Source organism: Vulpes vulpes, chromosome 12 (genome assembly GCF_048418805.1).
Source record: "Vulpes vulpes isolate BD-2025 chromosome 12, VulVul3, whole genome shotgun sequence".
NCBI lineage: Eukaryota > Metazoa > Chordata > Mammalia > Carnivora > Canidae > Vulpes > Vulpes vulpes.
In genome coordinates this window covers 21,133,805-21,156,513 of record NC_132791.1, presented here as the reverse complement: position 1 = coordinate 21,156,513, position 22,709 = coordinate 21,133,805, and the positions used below count along the sequence as shown (strand labels likewise).

The 22,709-nt window shown below is 48.0% G+C and overlaps 1 protein-coding gene across 2 annotated transcripts in view; it reads right to left on the bottom strand.

Moving 5' to 3' along the window:
* The window catches only part of PAX5 (paired box 5), a 195,485-nt gene that overhangs the window by 114,989 nt on the left and 57,787 nt on the right, over window positions 1–22,709 (bottom strand). For both annotated transcript variants that reach the window (XM_072727915.1, XM_072727916.1), the window contains one exon: window positions 15,410–15,585. In XM_072727915.1, the coding sequence (XP_072584016.1) occupies window positions 15,410–15,585 (176 nt within the window). The remainder of the gene's footprint in view (window positions 1–15,409; window positions 15,586–22,709) is intronic.

The window sequence follows — 22,709 nt, the reverse complement described above, 5'->3', positions numbered from 1 at the left end:
TCACAACTAGCACGTAATCAATCTCTGTAATTGTTCATTCCACGTGTGTTTGAAAACTATGTATGGATGCTAATTGTTGGGCTTTTATATGTCTATTTGATCAAGTATATTAGTTATGTTGTACAGAGCTTATAAATACCCCTGCCAATTTTTTGTCAACTTGACCTATCAAAAAAAAACAAAAACAAAAACAAAAACAAAAAAAAAACGACCTATCCACTGGTAAGAGGGGCATGTTAAGGCCCCCAAAATATATTACAAGATTTTTTAAATGGGCTCATTGACATTTTTTGCTCTAAAATTTTTGAGAGTCTCTTGCTAAATACATAGTTTCGGGATTGCTGTATCTTCCTATAAATGATTCTTGATCCTCTTTGTCTTTGCATATCCTTTGGACCAGAAAGTTGATTTCATATGAGAGTAATAATATTCTATCACATTTGATTTGGTTAATATTTGCCCAGTCTATATTTTCCTATCTCCTTACTTGCAACCATCGAGTACCATTTTGTTATAGGTTAATTCCTATAAAGAGTGTATTTCTAGGTTTTGGTTATTTTTCATATCTTCTGTATTATCTGACAAATTCTATTTATATTTATTGAGACTACTCAAATATTTGTATTTATTTCTACTATCTACCATCTGATTTTGTATTTTTAAAAAATTTTTATTTACTTATTCATGAGAGACCCAGAGAGAGAGGCAGAGACACAGGCAGAGGGAGAAGCAGGCTCATGCTGTGAGCCTGGTGTGGAACTTAATCCCAGGAACCCAGGATCATGACTTGAGCCAACGGCAGACACTCAACCACTGAGCCCAGGTGTCCCATAATTTTGTATTTTTAATTTAAAATTAAATTAAATTCTTCCTTCTTTTGTCCTATCTTTTACTGGATTCACTGGGTATTCTCTATACATTGTTTGTTTGTTTGTTTTTGCCTCAGCTAGTTTGGAAGTTATACATTCCATTACCGTAACTTTAGTGATTAACTTGATTTGCTCATCTCCATCCTTGACAGAACCAAATCTAAAGTTTGTGAATACATCTATCCTCCTCCTAATACAAGAATCTTAGAATTTTTAATCCAGAGCAGCCCACTCCAACATTATATATTATTATTGTACTTTTTTCTATTGGTTTTTAAACTCACCAAAATTAGTCATTATTTCTGCCATCATCAATAGTTCTTTAGACTGTCTTTTGTTTATCAGTGTCTTTGGTTACTATTGCTCCTTAAATCCCATCCCTTCCTTCTGTGCTTCATATTCTTCTTGTAGGCAATGTATAGTTTGGTCTTTTGTGTTTTTCAATTCACTCTGACGATCTCTGTCTTTTAAGGGGTATATTTAGACATTTACATATAAATGTTTGTAATTTTTTTCTATTCATTGAACTTGTTCTTTGTTTCATTCCTCACCCTTTTTCTTCTTTCTGTGGGTTTAATTAAATATATTATAGGATTCCATTTTATCTGCTTCACATTGCTGAAATGTACACTTAAATATGTTTAAGAGAGTAAATTTTACATTTTTTACCACAATTAAGAAAAATTTTAAAGCTAAAAAAAGTTTAGTGGCTGTCCTACGAATTTTCAATATACATATATAACTAATCTAAGTTCACCTTCAGTTAACACAATACCTCTTCAATTGTAGTACAGGTACCTTCTAACAGAGTAGTGTCCTCCTAATCCCCCCTTCCTGTCCCTTGTGACATTGCTGTCATTCATTTCACTTATCCATATGTCATAATCACCCCACACATTGTTATTATTATTACTTCAAACAGTTACCTTTTAGGTCAATGAAGAATAAGAAAAATCAAAGAATTTATTTTATTTTCATTTATTCCTTCTCTGACTCCCCTCCTTGCTTTTTGTTTGATCTGAGTTTCTGACCTATATTATTTTTCTTCTTCCTGAAGAACTTTTTTCTTTGCACAACAGGTCTGCTGGTCATAAATTCACTCTGTTTTTTGAGAAAGTATTTTTCCTTCACTTTTGTTGTTATTGCTAAGTAGGCTCCACACCCAGCACAGAGCCCAATGCAGGGCTTGAATTCAATGACCCTGAGATTAAGACCTGAGCTGAAATCAAGACCTGAGTTGGATGCTTAACCAATGAACCACGCAGGTGCCCCTTTCTCCTTCACTTTTGGAGGATAATTTCCCAAGATGTAGAATTCTAGGTTAGTGGGTTTTTTCTTTCAAAGCTTTAAATATTTCACTCCACTCTCTTCTTGTTTGCATGATTTCTGACATGACATCCACTGTAATTTTTATTCCTGTTCTTCTAGAAGTAAAGTAGTTTTTCCCTCTGGCTTTCTTTAAGATTTTTCTCTTTGTCCTTAGTCTTCTGATTTTTGAACATGGTGTGTGTAGGTGTAGATATTGAAGTACCTTGATATTCTCTGAGTTTCCTGTGTCTGTGGTTTGGTCATTAATTTTGGAAAGTTCTCAGCCATTACCACTTCAAATACTACTTCTTTGTTCTCTCTCTCTCTCTCCTTCTGGTATTCCAATTATACATATGTTACTCCTCTTAAAATTATTTCACAATTCTTGGATGTTTTGTTTTGGTGTTTTTTTTGTCTTTGTTTTTGTGTGTTTTTTTTTTTTTTCTCTTTGCATCTCAGTTTGGGAAGGTTCTGCTGACACATCTTCAAGCTCACTGATTCTCTACTTGGCTGTTCAATCCACTGAGGAACCCATCAAAGGCATTCTTTCTTTCTGTTATTGTGCTTTTTATTTCCAGCATTTCTCTTTGATTCTTCCTCAGAGTTTCCATATCTCTGCTTACATTACCCACCTGTCCTTTTGTGCTGCCAACTTTTCCAGTAGGGCCCATAACATATCTACTTATTTTAAATTCCCTATATAATAAACCTAAAATCTGTGTCATATCTGAATCTGTTTCTGATGCTTACTTTATCTCTTCAGACCTTTTTTCTTGCCTAACTTTTTGCTGAAAGCTGGACATAATGCATTGGGTAATAGAAACTGAGGTAAATAGACCTTGAGTAGAGGTTTTATCTTAATCTGGAAGATCTCAGCTATAACTCTGTATGCTCCTATTTCTGCAGTTTCAGTAGCTGTTTGCCCTCAACCTCAAGTCTCTGGTGGGTCAAGAGAAGTTGCTGATTTCAATTTGCTCAGCTTTATTTGTTGTTGCAAATATGGGAATAATGACGTCCAAGCTCTTCAAAGGCCAGAGCTAAAACTGCAGGTCTCTCATATCCTTTTTCCTGAGGTATATCCTTTAGCAGTTCAGCAAAAGTCTGTGAGTGGTAAATCTGTGTATTTGTCTGAAAATGTCTTTATTTGCCTTTACTGTTAAATGAGCATTTATCTGAGTACAGATCAATTGTTACTATCTCGTAACACAGATATCTTCTACTATCTTCTGACTCCTACTGATGCTAGATACAAAGTGTTCTGTTGATCTAAAAGTTATACTTTCCCTATGGTTGCTTTTATAACTTTCTCTTTGGCTCTGATGTTCTTCGATTTCACTACAGCTTTGCCTAGATGTACATTTATTTTTATTTAACTTGTTTGGGATTTAGTATGTTTCTTCAATCTAATGACATTTGTCTTGAAATAGTTCTATTCTATACGTTCTTTAGCCATTATTTCTTCAAATATAGCATTGCCTCTATTTTTTCTTATTTATTTTTCCAGAGAAACATTAAGATATATGTTGGAACTTCTCATGAAACTCTGCTTTATCTGTGACCTTCTCTTTCTTATTTTTTTTAAAGACATTTATTTGAGAGAGAGAGAGAGAGTGCATGGTGGGTAGGGGTAGAAGGAGAGGGAGAGACAGAATCTCAAGCAGACTCTGTGCTGAGCATGGGGCCTGACATGGGGCTCTATCCCATATCCTAAGATCATGACCTAAGCCAAAATCAAGAGTCAGATGCTTAACCAACTGAGCCACCCAGGCACTCCATGTAACCCTTTCTATGCTGCATTCCCTGCAATTTCCTCAGCTCTGTCTCCCAAATCACTAATTTTCTACTCAGCTGTATCTTACCTGTTATTTAAACCATGCATTCAAATTTTAATTTTGATGACTAATAAAATTTTTATTTCCAGAAAATATCTTTGGTTCTTTTTCTTATCTGCATATTCCTTTATCATGGTGTTTTATCCTTTTGCAGTCCCTTTTTCATTTCTGTAGTCATTTTATAGTTTCCTTCAGATTGTCTGTTATTTTAGGTTCTTGCAGTACTAATTCTTCTGGTTATGTCTCCACTTCCTCATTTCCATGTGATTTGTGACTTTTTAAAATTGTGAACTCATCTTCAGTAGTTATGGTTTGCTCTACAGGCATGTTGTACAGACTGGTTTGTGGAAGGATCCAGGTGAGGGTTTTTCAGGTGCTTCTGTTAGGCAACTCAAAGATTTCATTGATAGGAGCCCAGTTTTTATATTAACTTCTCTTCTTGAGTTTCTTGGGAATAATATAAAGTGAGATACCACATTAATATGTGGCACAGGCTTGGGATTTTAACCTCCCATGGGAAACTTCTGCTCTACTCTAAGTCTCGTGGAGAATCAAGGTTTCTACTGCTTTTGTCAGCCTGCAGGTAAAATATGCCTACTGCTCATTTCATGGAAAATGCCATTCTTCTGGGTTTCCAGTTTTTTTTTGCAGTAGTTTCAGTTCTAACTCCCATATCACACAAGTCTAAGGCCAGATCTTCAGTCACAGCATCAACACCCCCAGCCCCTGTTCACCACGAACTATGTCCAGGACTGGTAAGAAGCCTGGGCCCTGGGACATTAGCTCATGCACTTAAAGTTCTGGCTCTGAGCTCCTTCCTAATCTCCAGCTCCCAAGGATTTCCCTATCTTTAATTCAACCTCAGATATATATCAAAAGTATTTTGTTATTATATTTGATTCAGTATTTCTATTGTTTGAGAAGAAAGGGGTGCCTGTAATACCTGAGACCTTGTTATCAGAACCAGAAATCTATGTTCTTTTTTCTTGTAATTTACAAAACAATAAAGTTTTATTTTCTTAAGAGCTTTGTAAATAACCAAATTCCTTAAGCCAAACTTGCAGAGTACTCTCAACACAAACAAGCTATAGGAGTGGAATATTCTGTTGTCTTTTTTTTTTTTTTTTAATTGCAAATATTGCTTAGCCTTGGGTAGGGGAAATATCTCTACCTCAAAGTCAGTTTTCTGTTGTCTTTTTTTTTTTTAATTGCAAATATTGCTTAGCCTTGGGTAGGGGAAATATCTCTACCTCAAAGTCAGTTTTCACACAGTACCTTTGGCTGCATCTCTTGCTGTTACTTTATGCCACACGGCACAGCACAGGCGGTCAATGTCACTGACATGGCACATCTGTGAAAATTTCTTGGATGAATGAATGAATAAATGAATGAAAGAATATCCTGGCAAGGTACAGGCAGCTCTTTGACAATTTGCTTGTAATCTTTAAACTCCACATACACAGAATTTGCTTGTCATCTCAAAGAGTGGAACAGACAGGAAGAGAAACTAAACAAGTCGAAATAAAAATAAGAGATGGATTTCCAATTTGTTTTATTTCTCAACACAGAATGTTAGAGCTGGAATGGATCTCAAGGATGACCCAGTCTAATCCCCCAGAGAGAAGCGACCAGCCCAAGTGGCATTACACAAGCCCAGGGGCCTGTCCCAAGCTTTTATACTATGGCAACTTGCTCACTGTTCCCTCAAACATTCCTCAATCTTGCAAAATAAGCACAATGGTTTTTCTTGGGAAGCCACCCTTCTGTTTGACCCACAGGAAAACAAAGAATACTTAGAATATTCTATTGTTTAGGAAATATTTTAAAAGCTGTTCAGGAAGAAATGAGCATCTTAGGCAAGACTCTATGGAGTAGAGTAAGTGAAAAAGGCTGAGGCCTCAGCGTCCCTGTAGTTTCACCCCTGGGTCACTTTGAGATGATGACAGCAGGAGGATAAGGGAATATGGCTGGTCTAGAGGCACCCAGCTCCTCTGGAGACCTAGTGAGCAAGAACTCCAGCATAGTCCTTGCTGTTATCTCATTCCAGAGGCAGGATGACATCCAAGTTAAATCTTGCTTGAATTTCTGTTCAGGAAGAAGATTCTTCCCCATTTCCTCATGCTGGGAAGAACTGGGGAGAGAATTCCTGTCCTTCTCTTTGATGTGACTACCCTCTCCACTCTTATGGCTCTTTCCATGGGAAGAGTCACTCATCAGACTGGTCAAAGCCCAGAGCATTCACTGGGTCACCTCCACCATGCCTTAGGGTCAGAAGTCTTCCTCTGGGGGCTCCTGGGTGGTGCAGCTGTTAAACATCTGACTCGTGGTTTCTGCTCAGGTCACGATCTCAGGGTTGTGAGATCAAGCCCCACGCCGGGCTCCACACTCAGCCTGAAGTCTGCTTCTGATTCTCTCTCCTTCTTCCTCTACCCCACCCACTCATGCTCGTGCTCTCTCTCGCTCTCTCTCTCTCTCTTGCTCTAAGTAATAAATAAACCTTAAAAAAAAAAAGTCTTCCTGTGGCATCAGGATTCCAGGTGCAACCAGGTCAGAGAGTGCCTGTTTCCCTTAGGAAAGCCCAATTGTGCCTCTCAATTCCATCCTGTCCATCTGCAACTGTGGGGAAGCCGTCTGCTTCTTTAATCTCTAAAACACAACTCTTTCCTCCTTTGACATCTCCACGTCCCTGCACACCAAGTTATCAGAGAAGTCAAATGCAAAACTACTAACTCCTCTTCCTCATCTAGAGTTGAGTTGATGATGAGGTATGTTCTTACAGACCAAACCTTCCAGGTAGGACGTTTCCCTTAAGGTACCCTGTGGTGGCAGAAGTCACAAAAGCCCCAGGATCATGGCACATCTTCCACACATCATACTGGAAAATCTAGGAATGGTGCCCCAGAACGTCTGGGATTTTTCTTAGTTTAACGTGGGCTACCAGAACGGCCGCCTCCTCAAGCCCTGTTGTCACAATGGGCCTGCCCCTATAGACCTGTACTGCTTAGTGTATGGTCATCACGCTCACCCATAACACAGAGCCCTGTGAAACCTGCTATGGCTCTTCTGTGTGAGTTGCTGAGGACAGAGCCACAGCCTCCACAGGGCCGCCCACTGAAAGCCCAAGTGACAATTTCCTTTCCAATCTGTCGAAAAAGCATGGCCTCCTTTGGGGAATTATCCTATTTTCCCCCTGGTGGACAATGAGAAGCACACAACTGACTGCATCCCACTTTGCTTTGACCATCAGAAAGCTCAGAATCAAATCTGAGTGCAACTCTAGTAATCTGGGGGTCTGGCTGCAGAGCTGGGGGGCTTGAGAGTAGGCAGGAAGACACAGGGAGGCAGAGAGGAGAGGAGAGAAGCAGTGCATCACAGGGCCACAATCCCTGCTCTGGATCCCAGCCTGGAGAGCAGGCCAACCCCCAACAGGGCTGACAACTGTCTCTAGGGGTACAGTGACCTCCAGGAGTACAGAGACATGGTCTGTACCTTGGTAACAGCCTCCTGATCCCCCGACCCTCCAAGTCTCCTCATAGCAGCAGAATAATCTAATCTGTACCAGATTGGAGCCTGATAGTCCCTGGTTTACAGTCTTACAGAGGCTTCTCCTTGCTCTCAAGACGAAATCCAAGACCCTGGCCCTAGTACACATCTGTCCCCACCACACCAGCCCCTGTACCACATGCCGCATTCTGCTGCCCACGCTTACCAGCCCCACACAGCATCTTTTGGTTACTGGACCAAAGTCTTTCTAGCCTCAAGCCTTTGGCTAGGCTCTTCCCTCTGCATGAAATGCTATTCTCACATTCCCTTTCTTGAGCTCAAAGGTGTATCCTCAGAGAGACATGCTCTGACCCCTCCATCCAGATGAGGCCTCACTCTTTTACTCTTTGGTCTTCCTCTTCAGAGCACCCATCACACTCTGATACTTGGTAATGACACACTATTTTTTCCTGGTGTAGTAATTTTGTCGACATGTGTCTCCTTTGCTGTAGGGTGAATTCTAGGAAGCATGTTTGTTGCTGTGGCATCCCAGCACTTAGCACAGCACCTGGCACAGGGGCAGTGCTTAATAAGCGCATGCTGAGTGAAACCAATCAATCCATCAGGAAGCGTGTGCACATGCAGAGGAAAGGGCGCAGACTCCAGAGGACTCTCCACACCCGCAAAAGGCAGGGAGCAGAGAATGTGGCTGAGCCACATTATCAGAGCATATTACTTAGCCCCCTGTGCCTCGGTTTCCTTATCTACCACATGCAGATCATGCTGCAGGCAATCTCTATTTCACAGAACCATTTTGAGTTACAGTCCTAAGTAGGGGGTAGTGGAATCTCTCATTGAGAGATTCCTTTATCCTAAGTTGGCCAGCCCCCTGCAAGCTGTGGCATGTGTTAGCAGGACGTGGGTCTGTTTAATCCTCCTCCCTGAGGGGCCTGGCCCTGAGTTCCTAGGCAGAGGATGACTGGTGCCATGTGTGGGCAGCAGGGCTGATGGCAGCCACCACCACCCAGACTTCTGGTGCTGGCTTCTTCACCAGCAGCCCCCACCTTGCTCTGTGCATAAGACGAGCTGGGATTATCACCAGCCTCCTGAGACACTGCAGCCTCCAGTCTCTTACATTAAGGGCCACAGCCCCTGGGACCCAGGCTGGCCCACCCTGCTGAGGATCCCTGGGGACAAATTTCCCTTGAGTGTCCCTTCCACCCCGTAGCATTAAAGGTCTCCTTTGGTTGTCTCCCCATTCCTTCCCCTCTTCCTACCAGACCTCTCTTGCTCTTCTTACCCTAGGATTATTCATTCAGGTTGGAAGAGCCTTGACATTTAGCTAATCGAATCCTCAGTGGATTCTTAAACTTCTAATACAGCATGTATGAACAAGGATAGACTCTACTTACATGCCTCTGGTAACAGGAAGCTCACTACTTCACAAGGAGGCCCACTCAGCTGGTTAGAAAGCTTGGGCTACTAGAAAGTTCTCTTAGCCTGCCTCCTTCCCTGCTCATGTCTTCCCTTCTTCAAACCAAATAGCCCTGATTTCTCCATGCATCCTACCTAGGAAAGAATTTTCAATCATCTCTTCTAAAAACACTCTACTTTATCTGCAGAGGAAGAGCCTGGCCCTGAGCACAGCCTCGTGAGTGGAGGATCAGGGTGAGTAGAGCAGAACCAGGTCACAGTAGAACAGCACAGTCACTGCCCTGAGACTGCTGCTCATACCTCTAGAAACCACACCGGTTCCTGTGGCAGCCCCAGCACTTTCTAACTCATGCCTGGCTCCCAGGATGAGTACATCAAACCACCAGGTGCATTTCCAGGAAACTGGTCACCTGTAAGAATCAGTAGGTGGCCTGATTGTGCTGCAACTGGGACAGCCCCAGTGACCACCGGAGCCAGGGATCTGGCTTCCAATCTCGGCCCTGCATTCACTGCAAACCTGTCGCTGAGTCACTGCTCACCTCCCTGCACAATGGGGAAAATGGTGCTGCTGTGACTTCATAGTGCGAGGGGGCAAGGAACGTGCTCCTCAGAAGAGAGCCAGGCACATGGTAAACACCAAATACACAGTCACTACAACAATCACTGCAGTAATGACTAGAACCTGATGCTTTCATGAGCTCACACAAGAAGCAAGTCTGTGTGGACTGAAGTGGGTCGGTGAAGGCCTCCTGGGGCAGGCAGGAATCCTGGTGGGCTCTGGACAGGGTAGATTTAGAAACCGACTGAAGGAAGATTCTATGCAGAGAAAGAGTGAGCAGGAGCTTGCAGTTAGAGCAACAATGTTAAGAAAATACTAACAATTGCTGTACCTGCCATCCTGCTGTTCACCTGCTCGTGCACATGCATACACATGCACGTGCGCACACACACACACAAGCCCATGGTCTGTGGCCCCCTCAAACAGAGGGGGAGCCCCGCCCCTGAGGGGCAGTGAGAGGTCAGGCCTGGCCAACAGCCAGAGCATCCTGTGGTCAGCAGAGGGATGTGGGGTGGTGGTGAAGGTCATGATGGGAATACAGGGCTGGGCTGAGGTCTCAGTGGGAGAAACCAGGAGGGACTTTTGAGTGAGGATGGGCTTCGGGGAGAGAGATCCAACAGTATAACAGAGACAGGGCAAAAGGCAGGAGTCGCCATGAAGGTTGCTTCCAGGTGAGCCCGGGCCAGACACAGGGCTCTCTGGGACACGCTGCCCCCAAAGCAAAGTCAGACACCCACAGCTCCACATTCCTCTGGGGTTTGGCTCACCTCTCACCTCTCCAGCCCCTGTCCCTGACAGCCCTTCACTCGTCCTACCTTCCAGTCAACCTGGACTGGCTCACATGTCCCTGCCACACTTGCATTCCTTCAAACCTTTGCCCACATTCTTCCTTCCACCTAGAATGCCCCCTCCCACCAGCTCTACCATCTTCACAGATCTGGATTCTGTCCATACCTCAAGATGTAAAACTTATGGCACCTCCTCCAGGAAGCCTTCCCCCTTCCTCATCTGGCACACTTGCCTCCCTCCTCTTCCTACCCCACCCCCTTCTAGTGGGCCCCAATCCACTAGAGAGGAAAATGAGCTCCTTGAAGAAACGAAGCATGCCCGGCACCTCATTTTTTCCCCACAATCCCAGCTCTTTTTCTGGCTCAGGTAGGTGTTCAGACCATCCCTGATGACTAAGCTCAATTATGCTCAAAAACACAGACCAACCCCTTTCCAGGAGTAGGACACACACAGAAACAGGCAATGCTTGGCCCAGGCCCACCGGGCTGGAGAGATGCCACCATTCAGAGGGCAAAGCAGCAGAAGCAAGCGGGAGGCATTTCTGGTGGCTTTCTCTTTCAGACAAGGGACAAGCCTTCTCCCGGTTTAACCCCTCATGACCTTTGAACTTCCCGGGAGGTCAGTAGCACGTCCCCTTCCCCAGCTGTCTTTCTGTCTCCGCCCGATGGGAGGGAGGGCCCTGGGCCGGTTCCATTTTGCGCCCGTATTGATCTGTTGGCAGCAATGGGCTGGATAATTAGCCAGGAATTAGGGTTTCTATTACAGCCAGGAGGCTGCTCCAGCTGATTTATCACCTGAATAATTTACTGTGATTGAAAGGAAATTAAAATGAACTCCATTTGACAACTGTGAGCTTTTATGGGCTTTAGTGAAGGCTCAAAAGCCAGATTAATAGCCTGGTGTTGGTTAATAGTCTGCCGAGAGTAAATACGGCAGGCTGTGCTGCCTGGGCCTTCCTGCGCCGGAGGGACGGAGGGACAGGCTCCCGCGACGAGCACCGGGCCACAGCGTCACAGAGTTTTGCTGAAACAGATTCCACTGTTCGCAACACGCACCCTACCAGCACTTGTTTCTTCTCTTGTCTTTTTTCCCCCCTCTTTCTCCTTCAGGGTGATTTTTAGGCTTTCCACGTGTAGGGAAAACAGAATTGCTTTTTCAATAACCACTTTGAAAGGGAACTGTTTCATTGCTCCAGGAGTGTGGATGCGTGACACCCGGGGCCAAGGGTGTCCTCGGTTTCCTTGGAAAAGCGAGGAGCCTGACCTACCCACGCAGGGCAGATGTTGGTGGGAAGAGCGGCAAGGTGGGGGTAGGCGTGACTGGCAGGACCCCAGCCTGGCCTCGAAGGGGAATGTTCCTCCCACGGGTGGTTGGGCTGGGCACTTTAGGAGGATGTGACCCCCCAAGCCCAAGGCAAGACTCTGAGGATTCCAGAATAACAGACTCCGGCTGCAGGAGGCCAGTTCTGAGAACCGGCCAGTTGGAAAATGCTCCTAGAATCTTTCGGGAACAAGGAGGCCCAGGCGACCATCTAGCACAAGATGATGAGGACAAAAGACCCTGAAGTCAAATTCCAGCTCTGCGGCCTCCACAAGTCCTGGAAGCTCCCTGGGCTGAAAATGGGGTGAACCGTCTGGGGGAAGGAATGTTCCAGTCTGTGAAATGGGGCTCAGCGATCTTACCCACGCTGGTTAGTGGGCCTTTAAAACGACGAGCCAGGGATCCCTGGGTGGCGCAGTGGTTTGGCGCTTGCCTTTGGCCCAGGGCGCGATCCTGGAGACCCGGGATCGAATCCCACATCAGGCTCCCGGTGCATGGAGCCTGCTTCTCCCTCTGCCTATGTCTCTGCCTCTCTCTCTCTCTCTCTCTCTCTCTCTCTCTCTGTGACTATCATAAATAAATAAAAATTAAAAAAATAAAATAAAATAAAATAAACGACGAGCCAGAGGAGAGGATGGAGGTGAAAGCCCTCTGAAGACAGTACTGGGCCGGGCCGACGGGGAAGACCACTGTCGGGGAGCTGCTGCCGTGCTATTGTTGTCCACGGCAAAGTCCCAATTACTGCTGCCACAGGTGTGGAAACTGAGTCATCCGCCCTACAGGGCAGAGCCGGGGTTCGAGTCAAACTCCCTCAACCCCAGGCCAGTGAAAGCTCTTTCTTCCCCGCAGGCTGTTCGCTGAAAGCGACAGCAGGACCCCGCGGAGGCCCGGGTCTGCTCGCAGAGGAGAGAAGCACCCCCGGGACCCCGCCGCGCGTGGGCTCTGGGGCTCCCAGGCAAGGAGGGCGGCGGCCCGAGGGGCTCAAGGAACTCGTACCCTTGGCGTGCAGCCTGCCCGGGCGGTGGCCCCCGCTGCGGCTGTCAGCTGGCCAGTGACTGGGAACCAGAGCGAGGGTGCGTCATTCATAGTCCACTGCCCGCGTGGGAGCCCGGCGGCCCGCGGCCTCACCTTCCATCTCTCCTCATTACGGCGCATTACGGGGAGGTGAAGCAGATTAACCAGAAAGCACTGAGTCAGTCATTACCGGGCCTCGGAGCCCCGGCGCAGGCCCGCGGGCGCGTCCGCCTTCTGAAGGACACCGCGGCCAGCAGGCTGCAGCGGGCCCTCCCGGCGGTGGCAATTCCGGCCCCACCTCCAAGGGAGCCTACCAGACCTGTCCCCCAGGCTGCACCTCTATAACATCCCCCCCATGCTGCCAACTGAGGGGCCCCCCCCCCATTCATCAGGGCCCACAGAACCTTCTCCCTTGCCTTGCAGGTTCTAATCCACGTCCTACTGCTCCTGAGAGACTGGGCAGACGGAGCCGGTGCCTGCCTCATCCCTCCTCTCCCTGGGTGCCTGGCACTGGGCCAGCCTCATAGCCCGCGTGCAAGAAACAGGTTGGATGAATGAGCAGCGAATGTCTGAGCAAGTGAGTAAATACACAGATGGACCCCTCCCAGTGATGAAGCCCTATGGTCTCTGCCCAGATTTCCTGGGCATTCCAAGTTAAATGAACTACGATACAGCCCCGAGTATCACGTGAAACACCGAGGGGAACAGTCTCTAACACTGAATGTCTGCATTAAGTGAACAGGAGCTTAATACAGGCACTGGAGGCTGCATGTGGTGGAGGCCAGGAATGCAGAGGCCCGAGCCCTCACTCTTGACCAATCACTTGCTGGGTGACCTCGGACAAATCCTGTCCCCTTGTGGGGCTCTACAACATGAGGGGGTTGAAAGCTTGCCTCTGCAGTCTCTGCTAGCTCTAAAGACACGTGACCTGGTCAATGGTCAGAAGGTACATTTTCTCCCTGATTCTAGAGGAAAAGGTAGGCCTTATCCAAGGAAGTTTCCTTTTCTTTCTCTTCCTGTGTCAGATGGAATGTGGCTTCAGCCATCTCTCAGAAGGGCTGTGAGCAGTGGGAGAGGCTGTTTGTGATGGAAACAGACTTCCTGAAACTCAAGATCTTGAGCGTGTGAGATCAACAGTCCAGCACATAGTACCACCTCATTCCCAGAGATTTCACTTGTAGAAGAAAGACCAAAGTCTTAGAGTCTACAAGACCTGGCCTATCTCCCCAATATCACTGTGCCCCCTCCCCTTGCCCCTGTGCCCTGATGCTCAGCCACACTGGCTCTCTTGGCTCCCTTTCCATTCCTCACTCTTGCCATGCCCTCTCTTACCTCAAGGCCCTTGCACCTGCTATTCCCTGTGCCAGGCACATTCCCCCCACCCCTAGTCCCTTCTCCTGGTTCTGCCCTATACCTCAGGGCTCAGCATAAATGCAGTTCCCTCTGGAGGCCACAGCGGCTCAGCCTCTGCCTTATTCTTTCAGAGACCCTCATACATCCCTGCCTCAGCACCTAGCACATGTGTAATCCCTGACCTTTTGGGTTATTCTTAATTATGTGGCTCATCCACATACCTGTAGGCTCCCTGAGGGCAGGTGCAAGCCTGTCTTGTTCACTGAAGCACCTAGTACCTGGCTTCATACTTTGCACATAGGTGATACTCCTCAGTGTTTGTTAAGTGAATGCACAACTTGCTGTCTGTGTGGTTTTAGGCAAGCCTTTCTGGACTTCGCTTTCTCCATCTGAAAACACAGTGGCTAGATGGTCCGTGAAAGCCCTCATGGGAACTGCTCAGATGGCCAGACTGTCATAGGATGGTGGCCCTTGAGGCTTTGTTCACTCCTCACTACTCAACATCCCCTCTGGCATCTTTCCTCTCCGTGGGAGCCTGTGCAGCCAGCCTACCTGGTTCTGAACGGCTCTATGGGAAAAAGACAGAAGTGCCATCTAGTTAGCAAGTAGAGGAAGCTCAGCGAGGCCAGTCCTCACCACCAGTACCAGTAGCTACCTCTCTCTGACTTGCCCACCAGATGGGAGCATCTGCGGGCAGGAACCACAGGTGAGCTGCCTGTGCCTCCCAGGTAACCAGCCCAGACTGGGCATCAGAAAATAGCCTCCTGAGCTGAATCTGGTCTTTTAGGGACCGTATCCAAGGACTCAGGAGCCTCTCCCTGGGCAGAGCCTTCCTGGTCCCACAGCCAAGGCAGTGACTGCTTCTCTGTCAGGGTTAGCAAGAGGACATCCTCCTACTTCTTTCCCTCTCTTACAAATGACCCAGCTGGAAGTTTGTCCAGTGCGACACTTCTTCATTTCCAGACTCTTGGATTCAGTCTCTAAAAGCATGCCAGGGTGACCCAACAAGTGAGCTGACAATGGGGTACACACTAGCACCATCGTCATGTGGTTTTCCGTCTCCACCCTGACTGACAGGATAATGACCCAAGACCACCTCGAGTGGCCCAGGAGATCATCACACCACCCCTGTGCAAAGAGCCTGGGGAAAGGACACCATTCAGCAACAGCAGAGCAGCCAGACATGTCATGTCGCTGCCCCCACCCCCCACCCCCCAGGCTGGCCAGGGGGACAGAGGCACCAAGGCAAGAAGTTGCCAGAAACCCCAGACAAGTCCACCTGACCCCGTGGGATGCTGCAACTGTCCAAGTCTGGCCAAGAACAACGAGAAGCCCATCTCTGAGTAGAACCTGGCGTCCTCACCCACACCCCGCCAAACGCTTTTGGGAGGGCAACCCAAGCCTGCGTCTGGCTGGAGGTATGGCAGGTAGTGAGTGGTGGGACATACCTGCTCAGGCTTGATGGGCTCTGTGGTGGTGAAGATGTCCGAGTAGTGCTGCCTCTCAAACACGCGGTCCAGCACCTCCAGCTGCTGCTGTGTGAACAGGTCTCCCCGCATCTGCTTCCGGAGGAAATCTCTGCCCGGCAGGGAGTGACCGTTTGGCACTGGAGATTCCTGAATACCTTTGATGAGCAGGAGACAGGAAGGGGGGGTGCAGGTTACAGAGCTGCTGCAGAAGGGCATGCCAGACAGTGAGACTAGGAAGAGGGGCTGCGAAACCCCCAAGCCCAGCTCCTTCCCGGACAGGAGAGGAAACAGAGCCAGCCTCCCAGGGCACATGTCAGGCACCATGCCAAGCACTTTTTACATACATCACCTCATCTGAAATTCAGTCACCCACGGTAGAAAACATTTCCCCATTTTGCTGATGAGAACATTGAGGCCTGAGAGATCAAGTAATTTGCCTGAGGATTGGAGCTCAGGTTGACTGGGACTCACTTCTAAAGATTTATTTATTTGAGAGAGAGAGTAAGGGGAGGCAAAAGGAAAGGGAGAAGCAGACTCCCTGCTCAGCGCAGGGCCTGATGCAGGGCTGAATCCCAGGACCCCGAGATCATGACCCGGGCTGACATCAAGAGTTGGATGCTCAACCGATGGAGCCACCCAGGTGCCCCTGGAGTGGCAGCCTCAATGACCAGGTGCCACTGCCTCTTCTGCACTGAAGCTCCCCCACCCCTTTGAAGGTACAGAGCTGATGGCCTCACCCAGGACATTTGCCACCACATCACGTGACCAGTCAGTAAAGCGCCGTGACAGGACGGCTGTCGAGAAACAGCCTTCATACAATTCTGGTGGAAGCCCACTGGTCACACACCCGTGATAGACAATTTGACACAATCCATCAAAATCACAAATGCATATTTCCTTTGATAAAGCAGTTGCACTTCTAGAAATGTATTTTACTACTACACTCACACATATGGGAAGTGATGTATGTACAAGGTTCTAGTAGCAAAAGACTGGAAACAACGCCAGAATTTATTTGTAGGGGCTGGCTCCATAAGTTATGGTGTGCTCGCACGGTGGACTACCGGGCGGCTGCATAAAGGAATGAGGACTCCCACTGTGAACCGAGGTGGAAAGATCTTCGGGATACACTGTCATGTGAAAAATAAACCAGGTACAGCACAGCATGTATAACATATAACTGTGTAAAAAAAAAAAAAGGAAGAAAATAAGACTTTATGTGCATTTTGTATATATATCTCCAAAGGAACTCTGGAAGGCACCATGAGAAACATCGAGAGCACTTATCCCTCCTTTCCCAGAGGCAGGAACTGAGGGGGGAGAGGTGAAGGGAGGGACACTCCTCATCACGTGCTTTTTGTTTGCTTTGGTTTTACTGCAGAATTTTAAATGTACTGTCTACTCAAAAACATGCATTACCAAGAAAGTACAGGATTAAATTTTCTATGTGTTCTGTATTGCTAGCTCTTCACACTGTAACAGGCTCTGGTGATGATGCTTACATTTTAAAGAAAATATTATGAGTTACCCATAAAAAAAGAAAATGGGATGAAATATCTTTTTGTGAGCTGTGAGCTTGAACCATTCAAAATGAAAGACAGCAAGGAGGGTAAAAAGTTTCCAGCAAGGAAATGGCCTGAAAGGCCCTCATCCCCCAGGGCCCCCTAGGACCCAGCTGCTCATGCAGGTCTGACCACAGACACTGCTGGAACCCAGGCCCAGAGGCGAGGCCTCTGCCTTTGCATGGGGAAGCCCCAGGGGAGACCAGCATGCATCAAATCTCTTGATGGCAGGTGCCTTCACACAGGCCTTGCCCGATTCTCTGCTACATCCCACCTGCCAGCACATGCTGCCCTACACCTCATCCATCATGTCACGTGAGGAAGGAGACCACACCAAGAGCCCGAAGCAGTGAGATGCTGTGCCAGAGATGCTGCCAAAAGCGGGTGTTTCCCCAACTGTCCTATCTGGGGGGAAAGTGCAATGCAGGGTCTAACATTTCAGCGAAGACACCAGCTGTGGGTGTTCACATGCATAATGGCCTTCCAGAGCCCAACATGGAGGCTGACAGCTCAGAGCACCCCAGTATCTCTATGGGAAGGGCCTTCATAGGCAGCTCATAAAGCAACTTGAGCAAACAGATCCCACCTCCCTTTTGACCCAAGAGGACACCACAGGCTAGGCTACAGCCTGAATGACCAGATAACCATGTGGGCCATGATGGAAGCTGGTCTCTCTGGCCAATGTCTCCCAGGCTAGAATTTGGGCCCCTCTTCTGGCCACCTGTGACACAAGTCTTCCACAAGAAGACATCATCCTCAGAGTCCCCTTTTCCATCATGGTCTATCCCCATGAAGACCATTCCTACAAGGACATTGAGAGCAGCAGAATGTGGGAGCTCAAGCCCTGTCTGTGCCCCCCTCATTAGTTGGCATCTGCCAAATGGCCCTATTATCAAAGGTACACACACACACACACACACACACACACACACACACACACACGGGAGGATGCTCATCTTGCTCCTCCTCAGCTATTGCTCTGGCCTGTCACCTTAGCTCCAGTCCCTCCTGCTGAAGTATGACCTTGCCCTGGGTCCCCAGTGTTCCCATCAAGTTTCTCTACCACACCTCACTTATACTTCCCAGCCACATCCTGCCAGCCAGGCCCCAAACTCCTAAGGAAGGATCCTATCACCTGGTCCCTGATGACAAAGGGACCACCAAGGCCTCACTCTGCCCTCAGTTGGGTAATGGCCACCCCTTCCCTCCCACTCGGGCTGGTCCTCCCACAGATGTCCTCAGGCTCACTCCCTCTCCCATGGGTTTCACAGGCTGGGCTCTTTGACAGCTCAGAATTCTAGAAGGGCAGAGCTCCACCTCTACTAAGGAAGCAAAGGGTGGCTCCACTAGGGGTTCTCCTGAGGGCAAAGTCACCCTAGTCACTGAGTATGGCCCAGCACAGAGTAAAGACCCAGGGTACGTGGCCAACTCATGTGTATGCACTGGGGGTCCCTGGAAGCCTAGCTCCCTAGCAGACAGAGACAGCCCTGCAGGGACCCGAGCCATGTTCTAGGAAGAAAACTTGCTGCATCCTGCTCTGGTTTTCTGAAAGTCAACCACAGCACCCACGGGCCAAGTCTGTGAGACGGTCCAGGCTGTCTTGGTGACCTAGACACTCGTAGTGGAGGACAGCGAGCTGGGAAGAACCACCTCTCCAGGCGTGTGCCCTGACCTATGATGATCCCTCCTACTCCTCCTTGCCCCTCCAGCACCCCCACTTGCTTTCTCTACCGGGGTGGGAGGTGAGGTAAGCCTACCTCGTCACTTTGCGCAGATGCCTGACATTGCTCATTTCCTTAGGAGGCTGGGACACTTCTACACATATAATCACCCATTTAACAAATATTGATGAAGTGTTTACTTTGTACCAGGGGATGTTTAGAAAAAAAAAACAAGAAAGGATACAGCGATGACTACGACAGGCCCCTCTCTCCAAACTAGAAAGGGCAATACTCACACAGACATATGGCTACAAACTGTGATTGCGGCCAAGTAGAAAAAGTGTCCAGAAACATATGCAAAGGACTCTGGATGATGGAGAAGGGGTGTGACCACACGGGGAGGAGTCAAGGAAGTCTTCCAAGGGGAAGTCATGCTTGAAAAGTAGAGACAAGGGGTCAGGAGGGCATAGAGGATGGGGGTGGAGAGGGCATGCCAGGCAGAGGAGGCCGCCCACAAAGGCTTAGACATGAGAAGGTGACGAAAGACATGGTGAGGGCAAGAGACCCTGGGGGGCTGTGGAGAGGCTGTGGGGAGATGGCCAGGCAGCCCCAGAACCCATGGAAAGCCATGGGGAGGATCTGAGTCCCGCTAGGGTAGCGGTGCGGGGGCCCCAGGAGAGGCTGGGGAACGGTCACTCTCCACCTGAACTGCTAGTTCCTTTACATCAGGCTGTGTTTTCGAAGCCCTGCGCCCAAGCCTCATCCTTTGGAAAGACTAAGGGCCAGCAACATGAAATCCACACTGTGGGCATCTGAATGCAATGCATGGGGTCAGGCTGTCACCCACAGGCCAGCCGCCGTGCTGCTAGGGAAGGTGAATCATTCCCCATTGCCGTGTGCAGTGCTGCCGGGACAGACAGCCTGTGAACATGCAGGCCTCCTCCTCCAGGATGCCTTCCTTTCTGCTCTGGCTGCTTCATCTCCTACTCCCCGGGCTCTGACCGCTTTCTCCTTTTTCTTAGAGTCAAACCCACTGGGCCCTTCACTCTGACACTGCACTATTAGCTACCTCAGGAGGAAGCCACCATTAATTCATCTCGGTCTCCTCCACGGGGAGTATTTGTGGAATAAATGAACAAGTCAGTAATACCTGTGACAGCCACCTTCATTCCGCAGGTCTGGTATGCAAAGATGGAGCATCCCTCCATCTGACCTCATTCATTCAATCATTCATTCTTCTCTTAACCAACCTCAGTGAGCACATGCTAATGCTGGCCTATGGCGATGGGCAAGAGCTGGCCTGGCCCTGCCCTCATGCACTTCTGTTCAGTGGAGGAGGCAACTGTTAATTGAAAAATAATCAGACCAGAAAAGGCACACATGCCAACCAAGATAAATACTCTGACAAAAAGATGCATAATTCTTAGGCCAGGGACACAGATTACCTACCTCTGGGTGCCACACCTAGTGGGTATATAGCGAGTATGAGCCAAACCAACCAAGTATATGCTCAGAGACAGCTACAAAAATGAATCCCCAAAAACCATCCCTGGCACAAGGGCAGGTCTGAACCTCCAAGTCTCCAGTGGAAGTCATAGCCTTTCTCATCTGTGCTGCAAAGATGCTGTCTGACTTCACTGGGGAATGTGGTCTTTGGAGACAAGCTACAGAAACACTTGGATCCATTTTATTCCAGGGAGAAAAATCTGGACTCACAATGTGAATAGTATGCTTAAATATATGGACAGACATGGGCAAAAGTACAAAGGTATACAAGGGGCATGGTATCTTTAAATCTTTTTTTCTACTCCAAATCAAATAATATGTAATAGACCCAGTGCTGGGCTTAGTCAACCATGGCTCGTAGAATTAACATTCTGGAAGCTAGCTTCAGGGGAGCAAGGGGCAGGAAGCCCCGTCTCGGGGAGCAAAGAAATGCTGGCTTTAAATTTCAGGTTAAACCAATGTTATTCACAACCCGGCTTTGAAGCTAAAAGCTTTACACAATCGGGTCTGGTCACGCAAAGGGGGAGGAAGCAAAATAGCCTCAGATTCCCATCTGTCAAGAGAAAGCTGTCTCTTGTGTGTCTTAAAAGATCATAAACCCATTGCGTTTTCTTCAGAGCACAGCAGATTCAGGGGGTTTGCATTTTTCTTGAAGGGTTCTGGTTTGTTTCTTTAAAAATCATCATGTACTTTATGTCTGCAGATGCTCGCTGGAAGGAAAAAAAATAAAAACAAACAGGAATCTCCATAATCCCTTCTGTTATGATGGCCTTTGGGATGTAACCCTGCAACCCTAGCCAAAGGCCCGGGAGTCCCAGGAAAGGAGGCTGGAGCCCCTGGGTCTGTCTTCAGCTTTTTCCAGGTCCCATTTCTCTACAGAACCCAGCCAATGCTAGATCCCTTATGGAACTTTCCATCCTCCCAGGTGCTCCTCCACATGGCAGGGCAGCGGCAGGACCCAGTGGGAAAAGGGTTGAGAGCCAGAAGACCTGGGTTCTAGCCCCAGTTCTGCCCTTACTTGCTGTGTGAGCCCTCTCTGGGCGTCAGAGGCCCTATCAACCAACTAAGGAGGCTGAGTCCTTCATTTATAATCATTTTCTCCTCCAAAATCCACCTAGATTTTGTCTATGAAATAGTATTACATGAACGTTAACTTATTTTCCCATTTCAGTTGTTTTGTACAGTCTTTGTAGGGCACCCCCCAAACACACTGTGATATCCATTCCACCCCTAAACAATTGCCTGAGCCTACATAGGGGATCCCATTCTCTTTGCCAATACTTGGTTTAGGAACAGACATGTGGGTAGCCGCAGGCTGTTAAGGGCTTCTGGGAGGAAGTCAGAGAGGAAGAAATCTTTCTTCTTCACTAGGATACATTTACCCTTAATCTTTTTGACTTTGTGAGAATAAGTCCCAGATTCCATTCCTGCTTTGTGCACTACAGTGCCCCCCACCCTTTCCCCAGGGTCTGAGGTCTGCAGGGTTCCATGGTTGTGACACCCAGCCAGTTTGCCACCTCTTACCCCAGCACTCTGGCAGCCATCCATGCTCCCAGGCCTGCCTCCCTCAGTGCAGACGGAGCAGAGCCAGGTCTTGGTAGGTCAGGCTCAGGGAGGTTGAGTAACTGAGGTCACTCAGCTGAGATTTATGCCTAGACCTCATACCTGCAGTGTTCTTTCCACTCCCCTTTACCTTTCAAGTCAGCCACTAAAACTAACATGCTCCCGTTTCCTCATCTGTAAACTAGGATAGTGGTCTGCAGGACGGTCTTTGGGGCTCTTGTTAGGATTAATGAGATAATCCCCATAACATGCTTAGCACAGTGCCTGGCACAAAGTTAGTGTCCAAACCATGTGAATTGCTCTCACCATCACTTTCACCCTGAAAACCCTTCCAAATGGGCAGCCTGGGTGGCTCAGCGGTTTAGCGCCACCTTCAGTCAGGGCGTGATCCTGGAGTCCCGGGATTGAGTCCCACGTCGGGCTCCCTGCATGGAGCCTGCTTCTCTCTCTGCCTGTTGTCTCTGCCTCTCTCTCTGTGTGTGTCTCTCATGAATAAATAAATAAAATCTTTTTAAAAAAATTAAAAAAAAGAAAACCCTTCCAACGCTTCCTCAAGACAAAGCCCAAGCCTTCCCGGCCTCCATGATATGTCCCTGCAGTCAGACTCACCCCCCAGTCACCCCATGACACCATCCCAGTGGCCTACTTACTCCTCCTTCCTCATCCCTCTGCTGGCTCACCTTCACCCCTGCCCATCAAGACTCAACCTAAAAACCACCTCGTCTCTGAAGCAGCCTCTAAGTCCAAAGGCTGAAAAAACTGCCCTTTCTTCTGGGTCTCTTCAGCAAGCTGCATGGGCCACCACAATGGGCTGGATTTTACTCCTCACAACTCATCCTGTGAGGTCAGCCCCCCCATTTTACAGCTGAGGAACCTGGCAAAGATAAGAAGTAACTTGTTCAAGGCCACAGCAAACACCTGCACACCTCCTAACATGTCTTAGAGCAAAGCTAGGCCCTGTGGTGGATGTGGCACAGCCACCAGGGA